At 36.6% G+C, this 12,106-nt stretch overlaps 1 protein-coding gene across 1 annotated transcript in view; it reads left to right on the top strand.

Annotated features, from left to right (window-relative positions):
* Nucleotides 1–338: 338 nt before the first annotated feature.
* The window catches only part of cyth3b (cytohesin 3b), a 48,035-nt gene continuing 36,267 nt past the window's right edge, over nucleotides 339–12,106 (top strand). Inside the window, exon 1 of the mRNA XM_058768490.1 lies at nucleotides 339–629. Coding sequence (XP_058624473.1) covers nucleotides 611–629 — 19 coding nt within the window. The 5' untranslated portion in view covers nucleotides 339–610. The remainder of the gene's footprint in view (nucleotides 630–12,106) is intronic.

The raw sequence follows: 12,106 nt of genomic DNA, 5'->3' as shown, positions 1-12,106 counted from the left end.
AGGCGTTTGTAGGGCGAAGAGTTGTGAAGTTAGGCAAAATACTCTTTTAATGTATTACGTATCTTCTATCTTTTCTGCTTTGCGTCTGTGCGTACGTGTCGATGTTTTATCAATATTATACAGTATGTAAAACAATTATGCCAGCAAAGCACTTTGAAACTGACTTTTGGGAGTCTATGAATATTAAGAACCGGCTTCAAGTCGGTTACCAGGCAACGTCAGCATTACCTAATTAATATTCATGACGCAAGCCTTCGCCTTAGTAGGATTGGTACATTCGCGAGTAAGGGGCGGGGCGAGTGTGTTGACGTGTGGCGGTCGCTGCGAAACACAGATGCCCGAGTGTCTGGAGCGAGCGCTTATTCCGCTGGATGTTATTGATCCAAGCCACAGAATCAACCGAGAGGGGCTGTATCCCTCCATTCGTCCAGAAACACATCGGATTTAAACGAGGATTGAGATAGAATATCAGTTTATGCCGTTTAATATTCCGCATAAAACAGTAGCTGTTAGTAAATACAGCGTATAAAACCCTCGTTATAAAGCATACATCTGTGTCTGGAGCGCCTTCTCATCACATCATTTCATTATTTCGCATTCATCTGCAGATATGGACGAAGATAATCAAGGTAAGACCACCAGGTTTATAATGCAGAAGAAAAAATGTGGATATATGTGTGATCATGTAATGGGTTAACAGACACAGATGTGTCATATCATTAAGATCGAAGAGCACTGCATTCATTATTTATGTCATTTATTTAGCCATAAAAACATTTAAAAAAAACATTAACATGGCTCATTTTGTCTAATAACGCAAACACTCTCTACACAATGACATCTGTGCACACAGTTTTTATGCTTTTTTTATTTTATTTTAAGGCCTAAAAAAGTATGTCTGTGTCTTTCAGATATTAAGACAGTCATAACTTCTTTTTATCTGCAAAATAGTATGTTTTGAGAGCAGCACGCCGCTCATAACAGCAAAGCTCCAAGACTCAGAAAATCTCATATAATCTTAATATAATCTACAGTTTGTTTCATTCTCAGAAGTGAACTGCAGATTTGATACTGGATCAGCATGTTAGCACTGCTCTCTTTTTCCAGTCAAATGAGAAACTTCAGTGGCTGTAGGTGCAAAGATCAGACTGCATGGGATGACCTACATGCCAGTTTGCCAGTGTTTGTTAAGAGATACTGTGAGCTGATACGTTTATTGATTTAATTTAGTCAACAAAATATTCCCCAAGCTCCTGCTTTTCAAGTAGGACACATATATCCTGCACTTTCATTTTTAACCACAGAGACGCATGAAGCAGAGCTATATGGTTGAGTGATGTATTAATGGTGCATTAATCTACTCAAATTCGATCAGATTTTTAAGGACGTCTGTTGGCGTATTTGAACTGTATTTGAACAATTTTTTGGAGAAAATACTAGTGACGTTTGCCTAATAATAATAATTTAATTCTTTTGAGAACTGGATGAGAATAAAACTTGTCTTCCATAGAGCTGCTTTATAACTGAATTGAATTTGTTTCATAATTCATGAATTTTGCATCATCGACACTGAAATGAATCACTGTCTCGAGCTGAATAACGACACTACTGTTTTCAATACAGCTACTTACAGCTGAATTGAACTTGATTTGATGAACTTTTTATGCAGTTATTGAACTGAACTGAAGCAACACTGAACTGAGTGAAGCTAAATAATGACACTATTGTCTTTTTAGAGCTATAATTTACAGCAGAATTTCAGTTTGTCTCATATTTGACAAAGTCTGCGTCATTGGTTATCATTATTTTCCTGTTTATTACTGTGAAGCTGCTTTGAATCTGTATACAGTGACTTGACTGAAACCATGTAGTTGTGTTCTGGGTGGTTTCTTATTGACAAAACCAAGATAAAACACCCCGTCTCTGTAATATTGTGGCTTCTAGATATGGCTTGGATCCCTCCTGCCCATTTACCACCTGCCAGGTGATCAGAAAAGCCTAAAACAGTAATAGCAAACCTTTCCTCAACAAGCTGCATGATTTTGAGGTTTTGGAGTGTTTGGTTCATGAAGCTAATCCATGGATATGAGTGCATGTGTAGTAATATTTCAAGAGATGGTCTTCTCACTTATTAGCATATTCAAAGCATATGCTCAGCATAATCCTTCCCCACAATGCTGTGGGTTCACACTGAGGACTAGCTAACAGTCAGACTGTTGGTGTGTTTTGACAGTGGTTTGGTGGTTCTGTCAGAGAAGCGGCTGTAGGCTCATCTGAAGTGGAGCAGCAGGCAGACTGGATTAGACTCAGGGAGAGCTGCTTTATTCCATGCTGCTTCTTCTGCTACCACTGGGGTCCCAGCTGGGTGACAGTAATCAATGCTGTGGTCCACTGTGGGAGATCCCACTCTGGGCCCACCAATGAATTTGACTGAACTGAGAGGCAGCACCTTGTCACATGCACACTACTATAAATTATGATTGCTGGAAAGTAAGACCCATTTGAAAATAGCAATGCAAGAATGTTTTCATGAATCGCCAACAAAACAGGGTCTCTTAGCAAACATTAACCGAGTATAGGATTTAACCTTTTTGTCACGTTAGAAACACTGATTAACAACATTAACAAACTGTATAAACCCCTACAATAATTTGGGGACCAGTGTTAAATGGTTGAGGCTGATATGAACAGTCAATTTTAAGAAAATGTTAATAAATAATAATAAGAAGAATGAGATGGGTTAGATTTTGAATGTTTTTGAAAGAGGTTTCTTATGCTCATCAAGGCTGCATTTATTTGACCAAAAGTACAGAAAATACAGTAAGATTGTGAAATATCATTACAATTTAAAATAACTGTTTTCTGTTTGAATACATTTTAAAATGTAATTAATTCCTGTGATGCAAAGCTAAATTTACAGCATCATTACTCCAGTCTTCAGTGTCACATGATCCTTCAGAAATCATTCTAATATGATTTAATATCAATATTGGAAACAGCTGTGCTACTTTTTTTTTGGATCCTGTGATACTTTTTTTGTTTTATGGGATTCTTTGATGAATAAAAAAGTTAAAAAGAACAGCATTTATTCAAAATAGAAATCTTTTGTTGTCAAAAAAGACAGAAAGAAAGCAAGAAAACAAGAAAGAAAGAAAAAAAAAGAAAAAGAAAAAACAATTTAAACTGACCCCCAAACTTTTGAAAACCTGTGTAAATAGACATTTAAAACTGCAGTGAGATTACGTAAGTGGCTTCCTATTGTGGGTCCAAGGGTCCAAATGATGTTAAATGTGGGTGTTCATATTATACAATTTATCCAACATATCTGATAGTTCTCACTGGGGAAAAAATACATACATACATACATACATGCATACAATTAGGGTTTTGTGCATGTAATGCTTTAACAAGTATGATATAATTGGACATCAAAGTGTACATATTCATAGAAAAGTGCTATAGAGAATCTCATTAGCGATGTTTGTTAGGTTTGTTTGGCTCATACTTAGAATACTGAGTCATATCTAGACCAGAATATTAAAAAGAAATTGGACACTTGTGATTTGGACCAATAAGCAATCAATAAGCAAGCACTCTGCTCCACGTTAGATCTAGCTCTTTTTTTTTTTTTTTAAGAATCCTTAAGAATTATCATCAAAAGGATTTGTTGCTTAAATTGCCAGTTAAATTGATTATCATTTATGTGTTCCTTCTCTTCAAACCAATCAGAAAATGCCTTGGCAAAGTTTTGGGTCAAGTACTCGCTTCTGATGTAGATCTGGTTATTGAGTTTTCATATGCATTCACGTTCTTCCCTGTTGAGTGAGATCCCTGAACCATGCCTATTTTTGACCTTGATGTAGCTGAAGTTGTCTTTATGCCAAATAGATTTAAGCCTTGCGTCAAAGTGCATTGCTTATGCCAGCTAATGTCATAATATGACATTTGAAGTGACACAGTCATGTTCTGCGGAGTGGAACTATGGCCGGATTGTTTTATGTGGAATACAGTGAGTCTTTGTGCTGCAGGGCATTTGGGGTGTTTCTCTAAGCATGATGTATTCTTCATTAAGCCACATGACGTCAGCAGAGAAACCACCAGCAGAGCAACACCATGAAATAACATCAGTCTACACCTCACCCAGCAGTGATTCACAATCACATCCATGGCTCTGAACATGGACTGACTTTGAACTCATCTCTGTTGCAAATACCAGTTTTAGGGTAAAAACACAGCCGTTATGTGCGAGTCACTGCAAAAGATGTGTGAGTGCAATGGTCATCCAAATCCGTCTAGTGTGTGTTTACATATAAAAACAATGGAAAAGTAGCACATTCGAATGCAAAACGTGTTCTGTGTGAACGGCCCTTTCAAAGAATTTCAACTTTTACACGTAACGCCGCTCATCGGTGTCAGTTCCAAACCAGTAGACCAATCAGAAGACCACGGAGGCGGGGCAAGTGTTGTGAACTTTTACAGCAACTAGTTGATATGGCAACTGTTTATTTGGCCCTGCACAGATATTGAGCAAAATAGTCTGCTTTAATTTTAAAATAACTTTTCAGATTGTACAGATCACAATGTGTGTGACATATTATAGGCTTTATTTAAAACTTAAAACTTTTTTCTCAAATTCTTCAGTTATTAAACATGCAGTTTTCGTAGCCTAAATTTTTTGACCACATGACCACATCAGTACTTTCAAAAACTGATTTGTGACAGTGGACAACCATTAACCATTAATCATTTTAGTGATTAAAAATGGTGATCGGGTTCAGAAACTAAGATATCTCCTGTCCTGTATAAGGCTGAAATTCTCACAATTCTCACTATTAACACATATTACTAGCATTTAATGCCTTAAATACATATTAATGCCTTATTCTGCACAACCATATTTTAGATCCCTTAATCCGACCACATACCTAAATTTAACAACTATCTTACTAACTATTAATTAAAATATTAAAACAATTTTACTGAGGAAAAAGTCGTAGTTAATAGTTCGTTATTAGTTAGAACTGGTCCCCAACTAAAGTGTGACCAATAAATAAATAAATAAATAAAAATCTAACAATCTGTTAATGAAACTCATGACTCATCTGCTATCTTACATGATTATTTTTGCTGACATAGTCGCAAAGCATTGTGGCACGACTGGTTTCTTTGTGAAGGATACATGCAATGCTGCCTAAACAATTTGGCCAAAACAAAGTATCTTAGAATGCAGTCTGTCAGCTCACTGGTTTTTGGAACAAAGCTGACTAAAATCCTCAGCTTTGTTATCAGCATATAATGTTTGCAAATGCAACATGGCAGATGGAAATGATTTGTATACCCTTAAAACTAACAGTCTCACATTTTAAAAATGTTAATTGTCTTATCAATTTAACTAGGACCTCTCTGTTGATTAAATGTTAAAAAATTCCTCTGACTCTAAATTAGCTCATAGTACAGGGTTAAAATTTAAGAATGCAAAAATTAGAAACACATTTGCACAAACAATTCAGCAGTTTCAGGAATTTAGGTTGGTGCAAGGAAAACTGAAGACTCTTTCACCTCCTCATAAAGGAAACCAGACTGCAGACGAGTCTCTGGAGTGTTGGAGCATGTGGCAAAATGCATTCCAGCGAAGGAGAGCCACTCTTTTGAAGAGCAGTATTTTTCACTGATGCTGGAATGGGATGCGGGAGTAGAGGTGAAGGGGAATAGATTATGTAAGCGATCTCAAATTGTTTAAGCTGATGAAGGATCAGCAAAAGGTGTATCCAGTGGTCTTGGACAACAGGTTTCATTCTCTCTTTCCTCTAGCGTGGGCTTCAACTCTCCAGCATTTGTCCTCAGAAAGAGGTTATTGAACAGAGATTTGCTAGAGGAACAAAATGTTCTTTGTCGTGAACCTTTGAGAGTTACAGTTTTATCATATGATTGTCATGCACTACACAGCCATTGACATATGATAATTGCATAGCGATAATTCACCCCCAAATTAAAATTCCTTCATCATTTGCTCACCCTCCACTTGTTCCAAACCTGTATTCTTTTCTTTCAGCTGTTGGACACAAAATAAGATATTTTAAACTATGTTGGTGACCAAAGAGTTGACGGTAACTTCAGACTTCCTTAGTATATAAAAATACTATGGAAGTCTACCCTAAAATGTTTGGTTACCAACATTCTTCAAAATATCTTCTTTTGTGTCCAACAGCTGAAAGAAATTGAAGGAGGGACCTGGGTCAAAAAAACAGAATGTCATACTAAAGTGTGGCCTTATGCTGCATTCACGCGGAATCGGAAACTTCCAACTTCCAAAGTCCCTTTCAAGGAAAGTCCGTTTACTCGGCCGCCATATTTGCAACACCTCCGGGCAGCTCGAACAAGACCAAGTCCTATCTAAATGAATGGGGGAATCCTGAAATCTCAAAAAAGGCTCGCTGAACTCGCGATTAAACTACATATTTCAAATTAGCAACAAAATCTGAAATGAACTGCCCCATGAATGTTGTTTCTAATGCTCAAATAACGTTTAAAAAGCTTATTTTTCAGGCTAGACCAGCCAATGCACATGCGTAGCTCCAACGCGCTTATGACTGTGCTGATCTAGCTTCAGGTTTCTATGGGAACCGGAGCTTCTAATTGCCGCTGCAGTGACGTAATGATTTTACCTATCAACGATTGGCTCTTTCATTTAGAAGGCGGGACTATCCCGCTATATTGCGCGTTGCACTTTCTCCCAGTCATAAGTATAGGAGTGAACCGTCTTTGTATTTCTATAGTCTTTGCTACTTCCCACTTCTAAAGTTGTAATTATGAGTTTGTTGTGTTTAAGAACAAATCATGATGGACAGCCTATTCATTCTTGCCTGTTTCTTGGGGAAATTTTATTAAATCCAAAAGGTATAGATTAGAAGATATTAAGTCAATAGCTATCCAACAGGTTTTGAATAAAATGTAGCATCCATTGGTAGCCATATAAACATTCATAATGCTATTTAAATTATCTCTGAATTTCCCAGTTGTAAATACACTTAGGGAGGCCGTTCATGTCCAATATCCAACTAGGAAACTTAATAATTCCGATAGCACATGATATATTATTTACGATAATTCCGATAGCACATAATCTTTTATTTACGATATATTATTTATGATAATTCTGATAGCACGTGAAGGCAGCATTATTTCTTTGGCCAACAAGTAATAACCAACTATTAACCAATCATAACACCCTAACAACTGCATAGCAGCGTATATCTTGGGCCAACAAGTTATAATCAACTTCTAAGCACCAAGAACTGTCTTGCAACTTCATAGCAACATGGGAAAAACTAATTCCTTTGTATAAGCATCTAGAAATCACTCAGAAAACCTTAGCAATGATAACACACTGGCAACTGCATTGCAACATACTATACCAGTCATAACTTCAACTCACAACATCCTAGCAACTGCAACAGTACACCATATTAAACCATGCTATCATCGCTTTATAATTGTAGCATTGAGTTTTGTGGGGCAATGCCTCTGACAATTTATTGAGTTATTAACTGCAGGCTACTTCGTGTAATGGAGTTACATTCTGTTTGTCTGTATGCAAACGATGCTGGTTAATGATTATAGTTTGTCAATAGTTCATTAAGAACCAGAATCCTTCTTGTGTCGAGCATTTCCTGTGCAAATAAGTATGCGTCCATGTGCTGCTTTCCCTGTGTTTATGGGGGATTTCTGTTGGCGATGCACATTTAAGAGGCTGCATCATTCAAAATTCATACTGTTTGACACGCAGCTCCACAGAGATATGTGTTTGTGTGTGTGTGTGTGTGTGTGGTCAGTCACGTTTGGCCTATATATATGGGTCTCTTGGAGGTACATTGTCGGTTTGATGAAGTATGCAAAAAGAACAATCCTTCATCAGCTACTTTTCAATCATTTGAGAATCAGCTCTACATGATCTGCCAGATGTATGTGTGCACATGTTGTCACGTGTTTGTTAAAAACTGAGAGGTCATATATGTATAGGTTATTATGTGTATAGGACTAAAAATAGATCTAAAAATAGGTTAGAGGTAGTGATCATAGCCCAGTTTTTGCAGTCTCGTCCCACATACTGTGTATTTATTGTACTTTTACAGTAACTAGGAAAAAAAACGACTGAACCTAACCTTACTCAGTATTTTCTTGTGTAACACTGTAAGTACACTGTAAGTGCACATACTGTAAAACCGAACAGATTTTTGTTTAAATGCAATTCTCACTAATAACTAGTTGCTTATTAGCATGCATTTTACTAGCATGTTGGCTGTTTATTAGTTATAAAGCACATATTAATGCCTTATAACATGACCATATTTTAGCTCCCTTAATCTCTACCCCATACCTAAACTTAACAACTACCTTACTAACTATTAATAAGCAGAAAATTAGGAGTTTATTGAGGGAAAGGTCGTAGTTAATAGTAAAAATTGGACCTTAAAATAAAGTGTGACCATTAGAGTGGCTACATCGAAAAAATGATAACCTAAAAATGTGCTTCAAGTGGTAACATCTAAATAAATTAAATGCATTCAAATCAAAAACGTTATGTAACATTACTGAATCAACCTAAATATATTAATTAGATTACACAAGCACAACTGAAGTGTAAGATCACTATTTATTCACATTTGTGTCATTTCAAACTCACATTCTGCATGCATTGAAAACAACAGGATTATGTCTTTTAATCATAGAGAGTTATAGTTACCACCAAAATGACAGAGAAGTGACAAAGACTATATCCCAAGCCCTTTGAATCCACACAGTAGCTTTGTGTCAGGACGCAAATATACTGTAAGATGCCGTTGATAATTTTCCCCTCCAGTGAACTGATCTGAAGAAGCTGATCAGTGAATGGATTGTCTTTTACAAATTGAAACTCAAAATGAGTTCAACGCATTGACTGAAGCTAGTCATTTGCAGCGATTCTTGAGTTAACAGCTCACTGGAGGTCTGGCCCTGCTTGCAACAAACCCTTAAGCTAAGAAAACCCATATTAATCATTATAAACAAACTATTATTACAGGTTTTCTTAACTTGGGGGTTGCTGTTCTTCATGTTGGAATATAGCATATGACTGGACTACTTTAATGGCGCTTTTTTCATTGAACTGGGTAGGTGTGTCCACAGTGAAATCTCCACATCAAGTATGTTTTGATTGGCTGTGGACATTGCCACATCTTACAGCAATTTCATATTCAGTCTGGACAGACAAATTACCTGATGCTGGAATGTGTCTGGTTCTCATCTGGAGTGAATGAGTTCAACAAGCCCAAAACTAGCATCTCTGTGTATAATTGCCTGTGGACGCGTGGCAAACACAGGTTTGAGATATTTTGTAAAGTGTAGCTGGTTAAATGGGTCACAGCTCATATTCCTGACAGCTGCTCTAGTGTGAGTAAGAGGCTCGTAAGCGTGACTCAGTGCACTGCCGCAATTGGGGGCTTCACCTGTGTTATGTTAGCAGCAACACTTCACCACTAACCCTTCATTCATCACTTCATTACTGCCAACAGTCTGCTATGGGTGGAAATCACTAATTACTAGCTGTGATTTGAATGGTTTGCTGTGTTGAGCTGTTTATTCCAGAGCTATACAAAAAGGTGTCATAAAACCTCTCTCATATCATTAAAGATAATATTTTTGTAACCTTATGTACTCTGCTTACTGGTCAGTCATAAATCATTGGCTTTCAAAAATGCATTTATGTTATTGACATCTGAATCAGAACGTGGAATTACAAACTAAGATTCCTTGATTTCTCAATAGACCAATACATTTCCCCTTATTTCACAACCTCTTCCAGGTAGCTAAATGATTTCACATTTCTTTCCAAGCATTTTTATGAAATGAGGATTTAGGTTCACGTAAAGTTGTTAAGTTCACACTAGTGCACCCTGTAATAAATCACACCTGAATTATAATAATCCATGGCATTTCTCTTTCAAAACGTTTTGATTTGTGCAATGTTCCACCTTATGGTATATGTTATTGTAGCACACCATTATTCCTGTGCTTTGTTACAAAAACAATTTTTTTGGATCTTTTCTCATAACAGAGTTGAAATAATGAGGTTAAGGTCAAGTGGAAAGACTATAAGAAATGCTTTTCTGTCTGCATGTGGTCACAAATATTTTATCGGAGATTAAACTATTGTTAACATAAAGGGATGTAACGGTTAAAAAAATAAGTAGGGACCAATGACAAATTTTACATATTCTCGGAACATATTTAGAAATAAGTAAGTATTCAAAAGGCTAATGTTGTGTAAGCTTTCAGGTAGTTTTTATGCTGTAACCCAGGCGTTTCCAAACATGTTTGTCAGCCGAACTGCTTAACGTACTTAAAGTAAGTTAATATTTAAATTATTTAAAGACATATTTGCATGTTCTGCATGGTTGTCTGCTGCCGGTTAACATGCAAGTTAGACAGATGAAATATCTAGTCTTTTTTGCTATTGTTTATCAAAATTAATAACTGTTTTATTTTTAACATATTTATATAAAATATTTATATATTTTGCCTTATATTGTAATTGAACTGTGATATGACATGTCATTTCATGGCTAATATTCCAAACACAAAGAATGAAGAACACTCTACTGCTAATGGAAATAGATACTTTTAAGGGTATTCACACTTAGTTTACAAGAACCAACTAATACAACTAATAAGTTGCAATACAATTATTTTTGCATTCAGTTATTCATATTGAAACCCTTAAGATATTAACATGTCAAATCCAGAATATCGATGAAATCGACAAAAAATGTCAGAAATTATGCAAGTGTGAAGCAAATGACTGTATTGATAGTATTAGTTGCGTTTTGATAAGATATATATAGCTATTTTAGTATTATTTATTAATTGTGCAGCCCCATTTGTTTTATTTTAATGTTATATATTCAATTTGATTAGTTATTTGCTTTTCAACAACACACAAACAGTTATCTCAAAACCCACCGTTTGGGAAATCCTGGTATAAACTATTAAAATGTAATGGTAATTAATGAGGGCTCGGAAGTTATTTTAAGGTTCAATTCTCGCTATTAACAAACCATTAACTACGACTTTTGCCTCAATAAACTCCTAATTTTCTGCTTTTTTATAGATAGTAAAGTAGTTGATCATTTTAAGTGTTAGGTAGGATTAGGGATGCAGAATATGGTCATGCAGAATATGCGCTTTATAAGAACTAATAAACAAGCAATATGTAAATAATAGGCATGTTACTAGATAATAGTGCAACTAGATAATAGTGACAATTGGCCCTATACTAAAGTGTTACCTAAAAACTAAATCAAATAAATGTTAATGTAATAATAAGATTGTCACATGTTTGAGTTCCTGTTTGCCCTTATTTGGTAGTTCCTGTTCTCATTAGTTAATCCTCGTTATAGTTCATTAGGTTCCACCTGTGTTTGTTAATTATCCCATTAGTTCCTTTCGTTTGGTTAGTATTTATAGCCCTGCCTTTACCCTGTTTCTTTGTTCTGTCTTACATTGTTTGAAGAGGTTGTGTTTGCTTGTTCTGTGTTGATTTATTAAAAGGCGCTGTTCATTGGAATACCTCACTCCTTCGTGCTCTATTGAGCTTCTAGCACCAACAACCTGTGACAGAAGACAGGACCTTTAAACAAGATGGATTGGGCTAGTTGTGCTGCCTGCGACAGGGTGGTCGCCCTCTGGAAGGGTATGTGGAGGAATTCATCGAGCTTTCCCATCAAGTGAGATGGCCCGATGCCTTATGTTTTCAGTTGGGACTGTATGAGAACACTATTCGTTGTCGTTCTCCTGTTTGTGACTTCTCTTTGGTGGAATTAATAAATCTCATCCTGTATTTAAACGGCTCTAACTTTGAAGTAGAGGAGGTTGGAGAGGTTAAGAGCAGTTCTCATCCAGCCCCTTCTGAGAACCACTGGGCCTCGCCAGCTCATCCCATGCCGAGATCCTCCACATGCCTGGTCACTGGTTCCGACCACACCTGTCCTCCTGTGTTTCCCCGAACCCGGAAGTGGGTTTCCAACAGTGCTGAGCTGGGGGCTAAGGTTATGGACCCCGCTATAACATC

Source organism: Onychostoma macrolepis, chromosome 03, assembly GCF_012432095.1.
Source record: "Onychostoma macrolepis isolate SWU-2019 chromosome 03, ASM1243209v1, whole genome shotgun sequence".
NCBI lineage: Eukaryota > Metazoa > Chordata > Actinopteri > Cypriniformes > Cyprinidae > Onychostoma > Onychostoma macrolepis.
The sequence above is the reverse complement of the archived record's forward strand: the minus strand, read 5'-3'. Positions and strand labels throughout refer to the sequence as shown.